Source organism: Xiphias gladius, chromosome 20, assembly GCF_016859285.1.
Source record: "Xiphias gladius isolate SHS-SW01 ecotype Sanya breed wild chromosome 20, ASM1685928v1, whole genome shotgun sequence".
In the NCBI taxonomy this organism is placed as follows: Eukaryota; Metazoa; Chordata; class Actinopteri; order Istiophoriformes; family Xiphiidae; genus Xiphias; species Xiphias gladius.
In genome coordinates, this window is record NC_053419.1 from 14,613,001 (window position 1) to 14,633,334 (window position 20,334).

General features: G+C 42.1%; 1 protein-coding gene across 1 annotated transcript; it reads right to left on the bottom strand.

Moving 5' to 3' along the window:
• Positions 1-2,673: 2,673 nt before the first annotated feature.
• ass1 (argininosuccinate synthase 1) lies at positions 2,674-18,416 on the bottom strand. The gene is made up of 11 exons (XM_040157610.1): positions 18,268-18,416; positions 17,164-17,298; positions 15,955-16,023; positions 14,781-14,969; positions 13,115-13,171; positions 12,922-12,996; positions 12,167-12,237; positions 12,027-12,057; positions 6,820-6,910; positions 3,250-3,334; positions 2,674-2,764 (listed from the first exon to the last, which is right to left on the bottom strand). The coding sequence occupies exons 2-11, from the start codon at positions 17,263-17,265 to the stop codon at positions 2,674-2,676; spliced, it is 861 nt and encodes a 286-aa protein (XP_040013544.1). The 5' UTR covers positions 17,266-17,298; positions 18,268-18,416.
• Positions 18,417-20,334: the final 1,918 nt, after the last annotated feature.

A 20,334-nucleotide genomic window follows, 5' to 3' on the forward strand; every position in this document is an offset into this window, starting at 1 on the left:
ATGAGGTAACAGATTAGTAAAGATATATATATATATATATATATATATATATATATATATATATATACACACATACAGTCTATCACATTTTGAAGATCTAAAAGATGGAAACTTTAAAAATAAAGAAGAATAAAGAATGATAAAACTAAATGCTGAGACTGTAAATATAATTTTCTCCAATACATCCTTTAATTTGACCACAACAAGTGGCACAATCATCATCATCATCATCAACAGTGGCCTTTCATAGGAACATAAACTACAAGTCCCGTTTATCTGAACTAACTACAAGCAAACAGCTCTATTAGCCATCATCCATCTGACAGACAGGCCTTCACAGTGCTCACAAAACATGGATGAGCCTGTCCTGGCTAAATGACAGGGTAGGAGGCCCCTGCCAGCCTGGAGCTTGGACCAGGGCTTTGCCTACCCTGCAATTTACCCCCTCTGGACAGGGAGGGAGGGGTGAGGGGAGAAAAGATGAGGTAGGTGACAGGAGAAATGAAGCTGTCACTCAAATGTCAGCTAAAACAAAAGAAGGGCAAGGGGAAATGCTACAAAACAGATTTGACAACAGAAATAGGAGCTTTATCAACGACATCCATTTTTGCGAGGGCTGAAATTTTGAAAAACTCTGAGTGCGGTTTCCTCATCCAACACATGGTTCTTCACATCAATTTGAATGACAGTCACACTTTTTTGATTCAAGCTCTGTGGCCAAGCTGCCAAACAGACACTTCTCTACGGCTAACATCAGGCTGCCAGATTTCGCAATCTGTGTGGTGTTTTCCTGACTCCAAAACCCTTTCCCGAGATTTAACACATCAACATTATTTAATCTATTCCATCTGGTGAGCTGTGGAGCTCAAATGTGTATGACCCCAAACACTCCAGCATCAGTCCTGATCTGAAAATGGAGAAGCACTCACTATGTGCTGGTGGCCAAAAACCAAGCTTAGAAATGCTGCTAATTGTCTAAAGCCTCAAAAGACTGCCACCTGAGCCAGTATGGCTTCTGGCTTATTGTTGATCCAGGGCCACAGAGGGCACACAGGGAACATTTCCGTTGGCTCTATCAGATAAATAAGTTCAAAACTGCCCTCCAACACAACTTGGCTTAAGTGCTCCAAAAGAGAGCTAGCTTAACGGAGAAGAGCAAACAATGAAACGCTATCTGGGTAAGCTCCAACAGTGGCAGTTTAGTTAAGCTTAAAGAGACAACACCCCCTGTGGTTTTTAAGGTTTTAATCTTTTATACACTTACTGCAGGTATGCTAACCATGCTGCAGGCCTGCAGGGGTTCAGGTCAGGAATTAATTCATTCTGAGCTGATCCCCTCGAACCCTTTGGGCAAACTGTTAGTCCAGCATAAACAGGCAACACATGCAAATACATGCAGATGAATATCTTAAGGTGGACAGAAATGGATAGAAAATCATTTTACTTGAATAAACAAGTAAATCAATTTAAAGTGTTTGTAATATTTTTTAGTGCCATAGTCCTGGGGTTTGCCAGCACCAGGATTGGACATGAGGCAGTCTCTTCATCATCGAAAGATACAGTCATTTCCAGCTGCTTTTGATAGGCGCACCTCAGCTAACACCATTACCCGTGCACAGGTCAGAGGTCTGACAGCATTGTGACAGGTGGGAAATGTTAGTCTGGCAAGCCGCCTGATGAATGTTTTGTAGCACAGGGACAACATTCTTGACAAACCATTTCAAACACTTCTGACTCCCTGACCCCACACAAATAAATATGACCCCATACAAATAAGTATGACATGTCCCCATTCAATCACTCCCATCATCTATTGTGCTAGCACGACTGCAGAGGAGACCAACATGTACACTTGATGGTAGTTATTCAACCACTTTGACACCTTGTGCTCCACCTCTTCCTATTGCTTCAGTGGAGGAAAAAGCTTTGATCTTTTGTTCAGCCGAGGGCAGAGAAAAGTGGGCTTCCCATTTTCCAATTTCTACCTGCCAAGTTGCGCCACAGCAACACTGTCTTGGCCAGTCAATTTGCCAATCGTAGCACATGGTGTCATGGGGGAAGAGGAGGGTGTGTGTGTTCCCGTGCTTGTGGGTGTCCATCAAGGCCCGGACAAATCACTGGCCTTGTATATTTGCTTTGGTAACACATGTAGAAACCTATCAAAAGGAGCTTTTCAAGTTGCCTGCTGATACCAAAGATAAGGAGAAAAAAACATCCCTGTGCAATTCCATGTGCATATACTGTATGTGATCGACAGTGTATTTCTGTTTATCCAGTGAAGCCTGTACGCCGTTATCTTGTTCACAGTGTGTATGTTTTGTGTACATGTGTGTACATGCATAAGTGAATGGAGGTTACTTTAGTGTCTATGTTTCCAGGTGAACAAGAGGAACACATTTCCTTTGAGGAGAGTGTGTTTTCCATCTAGCCCACTTTTATGGAAGCGCAATAGCAAGTGTGACACTTAAAGCACTCAAGTAAAATAACTGCAAATTGCAGGAAAGCACTGGACACTGAAAGGAAAGGTCTTGAATAGATGTATAATTAAAATAATGCAAATGTGTTCCTCTGACTGCCTTTACAGTGTGTATCATGGTGTGTGTAAGTGAAGCAGCCTGTCAGACTAATTTGGCACAAATAGAAAAAAAATGTCATAAACAAGACAGATACAAATCAAATGTAAATTTTTAATTCCTTACCTCTGGATTTCATTCCAATGAAACGGTTCTCTACGATGTCAATGCGGCCCACACCATGCTTTCCTCTGAGAGAAACACAAGGTGAGTCAGACAAATTTCAGTGGACACTGCAATGGTTTCCCCTTGAATTACTTTAGCCCACATGAGAAGCCTTCAAGATTAAATAAGGTTTTAATTGACCTGCTAGTCAAAAACATTAGACTCTATAAATACACAACAGTACAATATTAAAAATTCCCATTATTAAAGAGCCAAAAAAATTTGACATAGCAGCCCAACATACTGCCAGGAAAGAAATCACATCCCTGTTCCGATAGTTCTTCTCATATTTTCTAATAAGTCAGCAGCACTGGTAAATTCTGTATTAGAGGTAGCTGTGTGTGAACTTAACCACTGATCCACCTCTGGGGACACTTACACACTACTCTGGTAGAGAGGCTTACTTACATTGGACATCTTACAAATCATGCATGGAAAGTACATGTTTTTTTTTTGTTTTTTTTTAAATAAATGCTTTATAGAAATTAGTGTAAGACAGAAAAATACTTACCCAATCTCATTAAGCAATGAGAAGATGTCAAGTGGCAAGTCCTTAGATTTGCTGTCCTTCAGGTTGGTCACCTTGACAGGCACTCCTAAAGGGAGTCACACCAAAACACAAATAACTTTTAAGTGACATTATCTTACATCTGTTAAATGTTACCCTTCCTATACTGAACATTTACTCAAACATTATACAAGTTAGCATTAGCATTACTTGCATAGCTGTCAGTGTCATGGATTACTAAAGTGAAAATGAACTTTTTTCATATGTGACATATTTCACTTTACTGGTACCTGATGTGGGGAAAAAATACCTTCCAGTAGCAATTTGCTGTTAAAGAGTTATTCTAATATTAAATAAATACAGCCTGTAAACACAAAGCTGTATTGCAAAATGTTTGCATTTTGAATGTTTGTGAGGAAAAAAAAAAAAAAAAAACTGCACTGATCTGAATTTTAAAAGGATAATTCCTTACTGGCACAACAGCAAATGTAATAGTATGCCATACAAGCAATGCAACGGTCTGACATTACTGGCCGGAGCGGTTTTGTCTCTTTGAGAAGAGTAAAAAGAAAAAACAAGTGATTTTCAGTGAGATCAGCCAATCAATCGACACAAGGCTCACAAAGAATGATGAGTAAAAATGGTGACTTTTACACAGCCTAATTAATCAACAGTTTTGGGAAACGGCTTTTCAAGACCTAGTGGAAAAATTAATTTCTACTAACTAAATTGTCGAGAAAAAAAAAGTTGATAATATGTGCTGACAAGTGCTCATTAGCTCAGTCACTCAAATCAATAGTCCTAATAGTCGCCAGCTAAAAGCAAAAAACGATTAAAAAGGAGGTGGTGAGAAGGGCTAATAGATTCAAAGGCCCAGCTCATTTGAAAGCTGTGAAATCGTGGGCAGACCTTTACCTAATTCAATTACACACGCAGCTTTGTTACCCATACTCTCTTCAGCGCTGAGATTTTTTGCGCCACTGAGTGTCTCTGTGTTCATGCGCATGTGCGGGAGACACTTGCAGATTCATCACCCATCTTCCTATTACTATGTTTCTAACGCACACAAACGCACGCACACACGCAGGCACACACACACGCACAGGGTTTTTGTTTAGAAGACACCCACGTTCACTCAACACACTTCCTCTCCGCAGCCACTTAAACCAAGTGCACATCAATCACTGTCATGGACTGCTTAGTCATGGCCTTCAATGAGCAACACGGGCCAAAGGTGGAGGCGAGGAAACAAACAGAGACATGGTTAAAAAGGAGTGTGTGTGTGTGTCCATGTGTGTGTTAAGAAGGGAATATAGCCATTTGAGGGCTACAACAAGGAGGAGAGGAAAGGAGAAAAAAAATCTGCTGATATTCACTCTCCGTCCATCCTGCATTCAGTCTTAGACATACTTTAGCAGGCTTGCAGTTGTCAGTCAACTAGCTTCGAAGAGAAGTGCAGCTCTTCTGGTCGCCTCTCAGCCAGCGTTTACAAAGCCCCGATAGGAATGACACGTGAAGGACTTGACAAATTTTTTTAGACAAGGGCTTTGTTGATGGCCCATTCTCATATCGCGGGAATCGTGGTGGCTCCCATGGAAGAAAAAAAAAGTACCTCCCAGGGCAGGAGAGGGCAGTATGGATGGTGCATTATTAAAACCGCGCCCCCTCCCAGATACCTAATAATTAGATTAAAAGTTCAAATAAATTACGTGAGAGTATGAACGTGGGAGTGAAGGGGCTGGCCTTTTCGTCCCTGTGCTCTCTCTTTTTCCTCGCTCTCTCCATCATGCGGGTTCTATCATTCACCGAGGGGTCTTTTTCTCCCCGTGATCCTTTTCTTCAGTTTTTCGCAGCCTAACAGTGCAGACAATGGGAGCGCAGACACAGTTGTAGGAAAAATTACTGCTTTACATTTTTCCTCTCTGTCTCTTTTTCCTCTCCACTTCTTTGGCATGAAAGGAGGGAGGGATGATTTTTTTTTTTCCTCTTAAAAAGGGAGAGGAATGGGGAATGGAGTGTTTGACGGGGGAAAAGGTTCCTGTCGTTAAATATTCTTTTTTAATCAGTGAGAAAACTTTGGTGAGAAAGGCAGGGATGAAAAGGTGGGAGGGGGAATGAAATGAAACATTCTTGTGCTGATCTTGTGCTCAGAGGGAGGAGTAGGCTCGGGCCTTTGTGTGGACAGCTAAAACAGCTTTTGTCATAGGGTGCTCAATAAAGGCCCGGAGAATATGTGTGAAAACGGGGTGAAGGTCTGCAAAGAACCCGCGAAACCAGACTAGGCTTTACTACTGCATCACTGTTTTACAAAAGCATATCTCATCTCTTGCTGAACTGACACCAACCTACTTGTTCTATAGTTAAACATTTTCTTTGGGAAACTGGTAAAGCGATGTGGACGCCACTTCAGTGCATATACAATGCATGTTAGCTACTGAATGGCATTTTATCTCCACCAAATCTTCTACCAACTTTCTGAACTTCCGTCAAATTACTATTATAGCTCATAAAGCTGTCTGTCAGGCCAATGTTATCAGAGGAGCTAGTGTCTCTCACGCAATTGATGTTTGTGATCTTCAGCCACCACTAGTGACCAGTGGATGAAGACACATCTGTGCCGTTTGCCCCAGGCTTGGATGTTTCTCGCCGTTTTCACTTTGCACAAACACGTGACACTTTCCGCCATTCAGCAGGGCCCTCGTGGCAATATATCTTACGATCATTTCTCTGGCCCCTCAGGGCTCGGTGTATTAGCTGAACTTAATGCTTCCGGCCTCTGTGTGTGTGTGTGTGTGTGTGCGCCCCCGAGCCAAATATGGCAGCTTTGTACCAAGTAATGCTGTGAGGGGGTTAAGGATAAGTCTGGGTGGTCAGGAATGGTGATAAAGTGCAGCCGGGTCAATGCTAGAGCTGTAGCCCTGTGGCTATAACCATCAATGTTAAGTAACATTGAGGGGCAAGGACTAGAGTTGACACTGAGTGAGGATGGACACTAACTCTTAACTAAATAGCTTACACAATTTCAGAACTGATATCATTCAATAAAAAAAAAATAAATAATGCAAATTAACTGAAACTTCTTTTCCAGTGTTTGTATATGGTATAGAACAAAATTTACCTACCAATTTAGTTTGAATTTAAAAAATTTGGCATAATTCAAGCTCAAATTAAAAAGACCAGATTGCATTCTTCAGTCTCAAATTTACAAACTTCAACAGACCAATACAAAATCCATTTCACAAATTTGACAGAATAAACCAATTATAAACCACATTTTCATTTTAATTTCAATCTTAGTCTAAGTGAAAATGGATTTTTTTTAAGGTTGAAAATTAAATTTGACTGAATTTTCTTTAAATCAAATGAATACTTTTGAATAATTGAATAATGAATAATTAATAATTTGTTTCAATAATAAAGTCAAACAAATAACATCAGTTCTGAACATGCATAAAAAAAATATTTCACGTTTTTCCATCTACATCAGGGATTAGCTTTTAGAAGTTGTGAGATTAAACCAAATGCAGATTGACAAAGGAATGAACAGGTGACAAATGTTTCAAGAACACAAACCGTTTCTGAACTCGATCTCCAGCACATCAGGGGTGGTGGGAGAATCTGTTGGGTTCTTGGTCATCAGGTATAGGTCATCTGGTGCATGGCTCTGAAAGAAAACAAAAAAAACAAACAAAACACATTCACTTTCTCTATTTCACACAATTTTTTCCCCTTGATGAATAAGCAGGACCTTCTGAGACCTCATCAAAGAGCAATACCGCAAAGTGGAGACTATCGTGTGAGGTGAACGGACAAGTAACCCGAAAATGCCATCAGGAGTTTAGTGAACACACACACACAAAAAATTTTTTTTTAAAAAATCAGTGCTCTATTTTTCTCCTCCATTTGGTTTCATTTCCCATGCAAGGCCCTTCACCACAGGGAAAGGCTGGGAAAAGTGGGATGCAGTGAAAAGGAGAGTAGGAAAAGGTAAAAGAAAGAAACGACTCGTAACACTTGACAAGCCAAAACACACCTGATATTATGACAGAACCTATCTGAACGACATTAAGTCCTCAATAATATTCTGTCTATCTGTAAAAATCTCTGAAAAGCCAATTCTGTCATGCATCTGGGGTACTTCTCTTCTCCATGTTCACCTCCAGCTTCGATATTCTGAGGGACAATTTTTTCCAAATGGGCATCAGACAACAAAGCCTTAAAGTCCACACCTTAAAGCCACTAAAGTTGTCCTGGGTGACAGACATTTGTCCTTTTTCCAGCTGGTGGGAACCGGGAGCGATTTCAGTAAGTCATGGTTGGGACCTAAAACAGCGTGGCCGTCTGACGTGTCCGCCCAGCGATGCGCCCCTCCAACAATTACATGGCATTAGGACAAGACGATGGCCAATGTCTCCTGAGCTGAGGAAAATTGCAGGGGGACTATGCAAAATAACTACTGGGTGCATTTAAATGGAAAGCTTTACCAGACACTAAATCATCATACAATAACTAATCGGCATCTGCTTTCCGCTTGTCACAGAGGAGAAAACGAGCAGCGCAATCACTTTTCTTCCGTTTAACTAAATACCAAAATTGACTGAGAAGGCGCCCGTCTCCCTCTCCTTTATTTTCTGCCTCAGAGCCCTGAAAGATGCCAAATGAGAGTGAACGGGAGAGGGGTGAAATGACTACCCTAAAAAGCCTTTTGATGCATTCTCTTTGAGGGGGGGGAAAGATGGACTGAATTTTAAATACTGGAGAATGAGAAAGACTATATATCCTGTGGTGTTATATGCTGATAGTAATCAAATAGTTGTCTATTTGAACCTTAAAATAAGACACAGTATAGCACATAAGAGCCATTAGTTGTAACAGTTTTTGCAGGTGGTACGGGAAAACTTAACTTAACTTAACTAAAACAGATTAAGGTGTTCACTTTAATTTCAGCTTTGCAGAGATAAATATTTGGATTTTTGATGGTTTAGAGGAAGGCTTCACATCAGAACAATTTGCACCTGATCAATTAAAAATACACATTTTAAAAATGTGTACAGATTCATGCCTGTGGCTGAGTAATGCTCAAAAACTCATGTATGCTCCAACGATGAGAGCTCAAACTTGTACAAAAATACAAAGAAAAGAGAAAAAATAAAGGGAAGAGGCCTGTTTCCAGTGAGCAAGAGATCAATGCATTTCAATTCAAACCCCCTGCAGGTGGACCTGTCCCAAAGCCATGGCCCTGAAAGAGAGGAAAAGGTAGAGATAGAGAGGCCGAGGGGTGGTGGGTTAGGGGGGGTTGGGGGGGGGCGTATTGGTGGGAAATGGGGCGTGAAGCGCACCATCATGTAGCACAGAGCAGCTCCTTTGGCAGTCTTTGCTTCTTCCATATTGTTGTGCTAAACATGGCCCATACAGCAAAGACGGCTGATGCATGAACTTAATGCAAGTAAATTTCTATCTTTCCACATATTAGTTGCCTCATTGGTTTTCAATCAAAACCAACAGGGCCAAAAGAGGCAGAGGTGGCAGGAGGGAGAGGGGGAGGAAGGGAAGGGAGAGTTGAGAGGGAGATAGAAGAGAGAAAGATGGTAAAAACATCTTTGGCGCAATGGGTTGGAAATGACGCTTAAATCACCACGTTTCAAGTCTGTCCTTCTCCTTAAAATGCAAACATGGCAAATTGAGACAAGAATAAAACAATATACATGTGATGTGCTGGAGAGATATTTATATTCTTAACACCCACGGTGTTTTGGTTAATGTTAAACCCTCAGCTAAACTGAATAAGGACAAGAGGCATTTCTACATGGAGACAAAGCTCGAGCGAGGTCAAGATGGACACAAGGAGCACCCGCTAAATATTACAGGTCAAACCAATCAGACCTGAGGGCAGCGAAGGCACATGACAAGCGCTGACCTCTCTGCTTCAAAGCACACATTCTCATGTATACATACACCTACAAGACCACTTCCTTCCCCTACAGGCAGTCTGTCCATCCATCTTTTCAGCCAGCCAGGCGACCAGCAGAAAACAAGTTTTCATTTCCTCTAGGTGAGCGGAGGCTTGGCATTACGCTCCTTTACTCCTGGTCAACACGAGCAGTGGCCCATCAGCTCCCTGATCAAAGAACAGAGTAGGCCTGGGGAAGCTCACTGACAGAGGCTATAATTAAGACCGAAGTGATGTTTTAATGACACAGGACGAGTGTCAGGCTGCCTCAGGGTGGGTCCTGACTGCTCATGTGTGGAGGGACGAAGAGAGAGGAGACAGTGAGGAAACTGGAGGGTGCAGGGACATCTAACAATTGGCATAGTGCTAACCCAATTCGAAGAATACTGCAATAATAAGACTATAATACAGTCTTTTTCCAGATGGAAATGACAAAATCCCAAAATCAAATCAAAGTCAAAATCCTGTAATTCCAATATTGCTATAAAGCAGTCCTGCTTGAAACACAAGCACAGACATTCAAGGGACAGCCTTCAGAATCTCTAACATCGCTGAATGAATGGCACGGGAAAACCTCTGTCAGTTGGCAGCGTATATCTTCCTATCGCCCAACCCTGATGCCAACAAAGCCAGAATGAAACGTGGGATTCGAACAGCCCGACTCAGCGCAGTCATTCGGTGCGTGCTAATACTATTATATGTGACTGGGTAGACATGATAACAGCTTGCTGAAGTTTCCCTGGGTGCATTTCTTCACATAGGTTAACGCCACCAAATGGAGGTGAGTAAATAAAAAAAAGTCAGCAGGCCATTGTGCCACAGGCAACATGGTTTGGGGTTATCAGGAAGGATACAGTGTTAATCATAGAGTAACCTGAACTCTGCTGGCTCTTATCTATAAGAGAACATATGAGCGACCATTTGGATATTTCCTAATCTGACTGTGTTGAGCAGAGAGGGGCCATTGTACCGCAGGTGGGGGAGCTGGGGAGCTTGAATAGTCGAGGTCCACCCTGAGCCTTTAGGGCTGTAACTGGAGGAGAGAAAGAGGCTGATACAGGGAAGAGATACTCAGAACGAGATGACCTCTTTCAGATGACCTTCTACGTGGATCAGAATCCGACCTGCTAGTTTGAGCATTTGGGTGAGAAATTAACTTTGCTGCTGCTTTAGTTGTTATTTTTGGAGCTAAATTTGTATTTACATCAATTTCCATTTTTAATTAGCATCTAAATTAGTGTTTAATCTAAAAATTATACTTGGATATTGTGATGTTGTTGTGATGTTTACCCTGGTCGTAATTAACAAACATACTTGGAAGAAGTCCAATTGCCAGAAAAAGGCCAGAGGTTGTGGCTACTGAAAATTACTCAATTATTGCTGCTCGTTCAAAGTTCAAAATATCATTTTGTCCGCGGGCTAATGTATTCAAATCCTTTTATCACTCTGGACCCCTGCAACCATAAATATTTCATTGTATTTAATGCCATTAATCAATTGAATATCGGAGTAAAAGGTCCAACAAAAAAACCCCTGAATGAAATCAGCTACACAATACAGTCATCGTACATTGCTATGCTATTGAGCCGGTTCGTCTCATTCTTTTCAAAATATTTCTCCACAGGCCGGCCACGAAAGAGGCAGCGGAGGGGTGGGAAAGGGACAGAGAAAGAGAGGGAGAGAGATAGAGGTCTGTGAGTTACAGTGGCCCTGCCCCTGTATCTCCACTCCAGCAGTGCGGGACCCCTCGCCTCCCTGTGATACCCCGTCCATTGGGGACTCATCTGTCTGGCGCACTGTCTTTGTACTTTACTGTTACTGGTGACATTTTGGTGTCACGGTGTCACGATGAAATGGCTCCCCTCCCACGTCGCAGCCCGCGGCGGCGCAACCAGTGGAACAATAAGGTCCCGAGGAGTTGGGGCTGGAACCCAGGAGGCCCCAGCTGGGCACAACGCCCTAACCCTTCCCCCTCCCTGGCTCCCATGAAATTGGGAATTAGTCTTAGCGTTGCTGACGACAAGTCAGTGTCTGTGTGTCCCGGGCTATTCCCAGGGCCTGCCGAAGACCCGGGGTAAGGAGAGACAGAGACACAGACACAGCAACCAAGGGATGGGAGCTTTGGGGGTCACTGGGGGCAACCTGTATGTACTGTTTTGGCCTCTGACCTCAGCAAAGATCAAACTGTGTCTCACCCATGGCACTGTGGGAGAGTGAGTCGCCTCTGGTGGGGCGGCCACGGGTCAACAGAAGGGACAGTCGGCTTACAGCCATGTTATTTTTACAGTCACTCCAAGTGGATGACGAATTTTAACTGTACATAAAAAACTATGTAATATTCTGTCTTCCTTTGTGGAAATGACAGGAAACATTTTATGTGCCTGAGAGGGCAACAAAGGAGATTATCTACTGTACTCAGTACCAAAATCTATCTCTGTGTCGGCAGACAAATGTTCTGTGTAATTTTGCCTCTGATTGTCCTGTACCGTTTAGTCATCTCAAGATGACATCAACCGTAAAGATGCTTGTGTCGAATCTCAAGACATTCCATCTAAAACTCTTCAGGTGTACATTTTCCTTTCACCTGTACAAATGTTACACATCTCTCCAGTTCAGTTTCCATTTTTCCAGGTCCTTGAATAATGATGCCAGTGATTAAGATTATAAATAAAGTACTTGGATTAAAGTCAGTATTGTCAGTGAACACACAACTGAGCGAAAGAAGTTAAATATTATTCAAGAGAAGTGACGTTCTTTTCAATAACCAGTGCTTATTTTAACAGCGTTCATTGTATGTACTGAACTTGTATTTTTAAAGAATTTGTCTTACCTTGGGATTCTCAAGGATGCCAGACTCGTAGCTGTTTGGAAACATAGTTTAAAGAATTACCATCTATTTGAATTCTAATTGAGAAAAATAGGATATTGAAACAGGAACTAAAGAAGGTGTGTCACACCAGTCCTACCCACCTTACGTGCATGAGGTTGGCGTCCATGCTCCAGGGGGCCCGAGGAGTGACAGGCACGGGGATGCCGTGTTTCTAAGGTTTGAGAGAGAGGCTTTAAATCAGAGCTAAACTTGTCTGTCGACAAACTACTGAATACAGGAGAAGCAGGCAATCTATTTCATCAGTTGGTTTATGAGACATTGTGTAACCAAAACACATCTGCTTCTCCACACTGCTTTCCCCTTTTGAGATTTCAAAATGAAAGGAGCTACAACAATCAGAGAGAAATACATTTTTCGTCTGTTCAAATGAAAGTTTAGTATTTCAGTGTTTTAAGATTGCGCTATTTGACAAGCCAGCTAGGGAGAGGTGTTGACTTAAACATCGTGACCACCCTCTAGTGGGCAAAACTAGTCTGGACCACCATCTGAGGGGACCAAGTGAACAAACAGCCCGAGAATGTGTGTGGGGTCTAAGTAAAATTAATCTGTGAATGGTAAATTAAAAAGTAAATGTCATCATGAGTGTGAATTTCAATTACTGGTAGATAATAGGGATGTAATAATAGATTATGAAATAAGAATACAATACCCTAGGCTGATATCTCTGGATGTTTCCGTTATAATGTATGTGTCATTATTTTGGACATTTTATATATCTAATGATGAATCAGTAATTCCACATTTAATAGGCTTATTACTAATAAAACTGATCTAGGCACCAACAAACTAAATTTCATGTGAATTTTGTGGCTCATTACTCCACTGATGGAGTTACCTTTGCATACTCCATCAGGTCTGTTCTCCCCCGGAAGCGATTGTAGAACTCGGGGATCCTCCACGGTGCAATGATCTGAACAGCACAGAAGGAGAATGAGTAAGTGTGTCGTCCTTGCTGCAGCCGCATCAACGGCTGTTGTGTCAAACAAAACAGGCAGATACCTCAGTACAGTCAAACTCAGCAAACTCACCTTGATATCAGGGCAGAGGGAGTGGTATGTGAGCTCAAAACGTATCTGGTCGTTGCCCTGAAAAACACAGCGTTGGTCACTAGTTGTGTTCTATGTACCAAGTGTCAGATATGTCAGTGTTTAGGTTTTAAAATCAACAGAAACTTAAAGTGTGCATAGTGGTGGTTGAATGGAGATGTAGCCCACGTCTGAATGGCATGTGACAGATAGCAGGATTAAATCCTGTCTGTTCTTTTTTTTTTTTTTTTTTAAAACACATTTTCCGGTCAGTGCTCTGTCTCTTTCTTCATTATCAGTGTCAAACAAAAGACTGAGATTAAGTCAAATATTCAGACACAGCCGAAGACGGTTACAAACTATTCCCGGAGGTCTGAATTGTAGGTTTATGTTGTGGCGTTTGTCTCCATCTACAGGAAAAATGTGGACACTGCATTTAGACTGATGGCCAGACGGTCCTGATTCCATAAATTCAAAGATGAAATGATACAAGGAAAGAATGTAAAGGTATTGACTGATGAACTGTATATTAAAGAAACAAAATATTAATATATGATTTCTTCTGAGTACTATTACATTGAAATCTACTATTTTCAGTTCAAATGTAAATACAATCTGTTTTGAGAAACCCCATAGCACACTGACTGAATATTTCACGCTATATTACATGAAGAAGAATTATTCTGGCTTAAAAATTACTATGACCAAAGAGATAAGATGTAGTAAAGCCTTAACTAATTTAAGTGTAATGTATTGAGCAATTATAACTACAGGTTACATCACTGCTCTACATAAGAATGCACTGAACTACGTTTTGAACTTCTAAAATCACTTTATATTCCTCAAGACCACACCTGTCTTTTCAGTCCTTTTCCAGTTTTACGAATGCAAATCAGAAGAGTTGATTTATCTTCCATTTTTAACTCTAGGATAAATGCTAAAATAGAGAATAAGGTGCCGTTTAGCAGCTAACTTGGCAATAAAACATGACAAATTGTCCTGGTAACACATGAAATCAGCAAAGTACATCTGGCAGGGGAAAAAAAGGGAACACAGCAAACTGTCACGAGGGAAACGGATATGGGAATCATGAAATCCAGGCTAATTTTTTGCTCTTTGCTGTCACATGCTAATCAGACAGGCATCCTGCAGGACTCCACGGCACAAACACCTTTTTGAATTTTCTTTTGAACTGTAGAGTTCTGAATGAGGGAGGACAGAAATGACTCTAGGGAGGGTAGATGTCTGACTTAATGTTGCAGTTTTGTTAAATAAGGTTAATGTTCTACCATGAAAACACATGACCTAAATCCTAACGTTCAGGGTATGGACAGTGGCCTTGTTCATTTATTTGTTTAGAAAAATAGTTGGGGTTTACCATTGGATCAGCCACTTAGCATGTAACCACAATATGTAGGGATCAATTCCAGTATAGCAAACTGGACCTTAGTTGTGTGTAATTCCCCCAACTCAGTAAAAAATGTGTATATAATCTTTAAATAAATATTCAGAAAAGACAGAAAAATTCCTTTGCCAAATATGTGAAGGCCATGTTATGAAGGTTCAGGCTCTTATTTCAATCTTGGCCACTGGGATTTGGTCACATTAGCCGATCTGCGGTCATGCTCCTCCCCCAGAGAGTGGTGTTACTATCCTGTGTCTGGCTCACCTTTCCAGTGGCACCATGGGCGACAAACTGGGCACCCTCCCTGCGCGCGATTTCAACTTGATGGCGGGCGATGCAGGGCCGTGCCAAAGCAGTGCCCAGCAGGTACCGGTCCTCATACATAGCATTGGCCTTAACCGCGGGACAGATGAACTCCTCCACAAACTCTGCACGCAGGTCCTCAATGAAAACCTAGACAGGAACAGAGGTCAAGCCACAGAACAGAGCTTTGTGTTCAGTCTTTCATTCATTGCATCTGTGGACTATTTTCATATGAGAAATATTTATGAATTATTTATTAATCATTTGTTATGAATGATATGAATGATTTTTATCTCTCCCCTCTAGAAAGAGATAAATGATGATTGATGCCCACAAAAGGAATGTGATATGAATGCAGGAAACCTTTCTCACTGCAGAATCAGGTTAAAGCTACCACTGAATCCCAATGTTTATAGTATGATATAACATTACACTTAAAAGAGACTAGAAATGTTCTTTTTGTTCAGTTTCATTACCATTGCATGGTAAGGCCATAGAGAACATTGTTAAAAAACTTTTTTATTGGTGTGTCCAATTGTTTTGGGGGAGGCTCTGATCGAGATTAGAGTCAGCCGCCAAAAAGATTAAGCTGATGAGCTATGTTGTTGGAAAATCAAATGCAGAGACAAATGAGATGCTAATATGAAAAAAAATCTTAAGTGAATTTTGTATCTTACTGTGAAAAGACTGATATTTAGCTCTCGTGTCTTGGATGTCAGTTTTTCCTTCCATTACATGAATACCAAATATAAAAATACATGTATGCAACATGGTGCATACATGTGTGGGGGGGTAAGGTGCCAACCATGAACTACAACATGGCTCCCCACTTCTCTCTCCCCTCATTTCCTGTCACTTCTCTGATGACTGCTGTCTAATTAAGGCTTGAAATGCCCCAGAATGCTTTACATGAAAAAAAAGATTATTTACACCAGCATTATGTACTTCCACTGCCAGGCAGTTAAGAAATAAATGAAAACGTTAGGCATTTTTAGAAAAATGCTGGACAGGAACATAAAAAATTACTGATAATGTCCTTAAATCATATTCTAGCTGCTTAGGTCTGTTATTATTCTAACGTCTCTCATATTCGTCCATAGCAGTACATTCCATCACATTTCATTCTGTCTCTCACCTTCTTGGCACCGAGGCACTCTGCCTTTTTACGGGCAGCCTCAAAGTCTTCATCCTGTCCAATGTTGGCCTAGAAAAAAGCAAATCAAAAGTGATACAGATTTTCATTAATATCTGCCACGCAAACCACATTAACGCTGTGAAAAGCCAAGAGCTGGGCAACTACTTTGGTTTAGAGCTCCTGTGAAATAGAATATAACCCCTTCATACATCACCAAAACAGCACATGCCTGCAAAGTGTTAATTTCTGACAAATCCCCCATCTTTTAATTCAGATCACGTCTGCTGGGGAGATGTAACAGCCTCCTCACAGCTAAAATAACATCTGCTAACAACACTTAAAGGCTTGAAGAGCTGACTGAGCTCCTGAGCTGAACACAAAATAGGGGAATATTTGCATGAAAACACTTGATACTGATCTGGTAAACAAAACGGACAAAATCTGCAGCTCAGCTACTTTAGTATGCCTTTGATATTTCAGTGCTTTATCAGTTTAATTTTAGTGTTTTTCTGATCATACATTCACGGTAGCTCGTGGAAGAGCCCTATCAATGCTTCAATTTAATATATAGATAACAAAATGTGTCATTTATTACACTGATGCTGTTCTTTGTCAATGTTGTTTCTATTAAATGTGAATCACACCTGCAAACTGGATGCATTATTTAATCTATTTACATTTAGATATCAGCCCAGCCAATAAATTAATTAAAAAACTCATCATTGCTGCTACCAGCTAAAAACCACTCACATCAGTGGAATTATCCCTGTTTGTCACGGCTCAGTGCCTGTTATTACTCTTCCTTTGTTCCCTTGTGAAGCCACGGCCAAAAAAATTTGGAGGGCTGCACCTCACGTGTCATTGTAGTAAACTATAGACCCTCAGCCCTCCCCCCACGAAACCACTGAATGAAAAGTTAGACAATAAGAGAATCTGCCTGCACTGCACTTCTGTACTGCCCTTGGGACAAAAAGTAAATCCTGCCAGACTTGCACTGGCATTGTGTTGCCAAATCCTGTGCCGGGGAGTTCACCGGTAGCGCAGGTCTGACAGTTTTTTTAGGACAGCCAATGGAAAACGCTCAAATTGCATCAGCTGTCTGAAAATAATGAATTGTAAAACTTCAGACAGACGTGACATGCAACAGCAGCTGGCTAGCAACACACACGAAGACACCTGTTGCACACACACTGGTTGAAGAAACCTCACCAAGTACGTGACGACGTCGTAGCCTTGTTCCTTCAGCCAAACCAGAATAATAGAGGTGTCCAGTCCACCGCTGTAGGCCAAAACCACTGTACCCTTAGACATGATGAGGGCTGTTCAGTCCAACAGGTAGAGAAACTGTGGAGCGGCAGCAGAGAAGAGACAGCAGGGGGTCAAATAAGTCAGCTTTTATGCCTTAGCCGGTGAATTTTAATGTTTAAGTAATTCATCAAGGAAGATTTGAACCAACAATACGAGCAATGTGTCGATGCCACATGTGATATCAGCATGTGATTGCTATTTTGCACTATTTTCAGATATGGTTGAGACTAAATGGTTAGACGACTGGATGACGCTTCAGTCAATGAAGCAAGGAGGAAGTACCTGCAGGTGACTTGTAATATATAACATATTAATTATAATTATCAATAGTACTTTACAGTATGATGCCACATTGTGCCATCCAGGAAAACGGACAACCAGTGTTATATATGGCTTAAAAGGGAAGTTGCTCATTCTGTCTTCCTTTCTAAACGTTACTGGTCAATTTTTAAAACCTTTCCCAACCTAACCAACCCACCTACGTCCCCTTGCCCCTGTCCTTTTGATTTGGCGAATCTGGCATTTTCTGGCAGAATAAACTACACCTCGTATTTCAGCTAGAAATGAGAGGTTAACGTTATCGGCGAGGCTTTGAAGGGGGAGATAACGGCACGTTCGCGTGTGGTTTCCTCGCGCCCTGCGGCCGCCGGTGACCGAGGAGCCGAGGAGATGCACTAGGTCACAGTAAAACGTGTCCCGCTTTGAACTGAACCATCACTGCCCCCGTTTGTGGCTGCCATTTATCGATCTGCCCCCCACCCCATCCCAGGGGCCTCAGGTTAACTGACTACTTCTTCTCTGGCGCATTCATTTCCTGGACACTCTCTGCCCCCACAGCAAAGCAGGTTGTTGTCTCCATACGGCCACAGCGTTGAGAAATAAAGAAATAAAGAAATAAAGAAATTCCTGACGCTCGACAACTCCGGCTACGAATCAGTCGCCGCGACTGGCTGACGACACCTCAAACTGATACGTTAAAAAACACAGAAGGTAGGTTGAACTTACCGAAGAGCGGTTTTATTTATTTATTTATTTTTTTTTTACGGGGGGATGCGAATGAACGTCGCCGGTGATGCCGCTGTCGGTCGTTCGGTCGGTCGGTCGGTCGGTTGGTTGGTTGGTGAGGAGCGGGAGGGGAGCAACTGCTGCGTGTCCAGCTCACTGGCCGTCTGACTCCTGGCTGCCGAGCGCTCGCACTTATGCTGCTCCCGTTGCGTCATCCGCGACGTGACGTAGCGATCACGTGACATTAATGAGCCCCCCCTGTCGCGGCAGCAGTTTATCCGAATACCGCCCTTTAGGCCTGTATGCACATGCACATAGAAATGCGTCCCCCTTTGAGCCCCCCCCCCCCCCCGACTTTATGGAAGTGCACAGTGGCATAGCAGAAAAATCTGGGCCCCCTACATAGGCTACGCAGCCCCGGTGGGCCCCCTTCCTTTTATTCTATCCATTGTCAGGCTCATGTAAGCAGTATGGGCAGTACATTGCTGCCACTAATCCCGGTAACACTCCGTTACTGTGGCATTCGGGGGGGGGTCAGTTCGTTCGCTGTCTGACGAGAACTTGATGGAGGGGTTTCGGTCTCTCTCTCTCTCTCTCGTCAATGCGCAGCCAGGCCCCGGGACACGTTCGAGGAAACAGGGTTAGGCAGATACCCTCCTCGTTGGACTCGGAGGGCGTGTAGCCGCAGTTGTCGGGACCTGTCGAGGGCTGTTTCACGGAGCTCTCAGCCGAGTTGCAAAAGTGCGATTAGTTTTCCAGTAAGTGGTCGATTACGGTTTTTCAAGTAACTCGCCCGATACCAGTAACCGAATCGACCAACAGGTCCTCCAACCCAAACGACCATGCAGTGCTGCGTGCTGTAGGTCCCCTTGGTCCACATACGACCCACGGGGCCGCGGGTCATGAAATAACACCCCTGCAGCAGCAGGCATAGTCGGTCAAGGCCTTGGCCCGCAGAGAGCCTCGGTAAAGGTGGTAAATATATCTCGTCGCAGAAGAACTGTACGGCTTTAACCGACGATTGTTTTTTTTTGTTTTTTTTTAATCGTTAATACATCTGACAAATGACGATGGTTGTTTAGGTTATAAAATGTCAGAAAATAGTGGGAAAAGGCTCATCATCATCATCATCATCATTATTATTAGACTGTTAATAAGGCGAAGCTAGTTTTAACTACTTTATATAAGGTACAGTTGGGTATTTTAGGAGTTTTTTTTCACTACCATAGCGGTAGTGGAAAAAAAACAAGATCGTGTTACACAAATTCAGTCTTTGCTGTTTTTGTGAAATATTTGATCAGTTTACCTCTTTGGGCCTTGAACCATTACCTAAGGGAAACCACATGAAATGTTTAGTGGGGAAGTGTCTTTTTAGTGGAACTTTTATCCAACTAATAGACATTAGAAATGTGACAGGAGGTCCCTCGACACTGTTTTTTTTTTTGGTTAGACCCCAACAGAGGGGCCAGCCCCATAAACGTGAATGTCTGTGACCGACTGGGAGGGGCGTGTCAGTGCATTGTCCGTCCTTAACAATGCATTGTACTTTATAAGCGTATAAGTACTCAGTAGAGTGCATGCCACCGCCAAAGCCAATGTCAAACAACATACGCCAGATTTCAGAGTATAAAAAATACAAATTCATTGTAAATGATCTGGACCTGCCCCAAAATTTGATGGGTTCTTTCCTGGCCCATGCCCCATCCCTCCACCAAGTACGGTGCGAATTGATTAGGTAGTTTTTGCTTAATTCTGCCGACAAATACACAAACAAACCAACAAACAAACAGACATGGGTGAATACATAACTTCTTTGGTGGAGGTAATAAAATTAGTGGTGTAAAAAGTATATTTTCTCAGAAACTGTAGTGAAGTAGAAGTATAAAGTAGCATAAAGTGGAAATACTCAAGTAGGGTTCTTTTCATTTTTCTCATCCTGGATTTATGTTTTAATTCAGCCCTAGTGAGATTTACTGAAAAAAATACTACAATTAAACTCTGCATATTTGAAAAGCCTAACACCTTGAAAGAAAAAGCAAATCGGCTTGTTAAGTAACAGTCCTTATA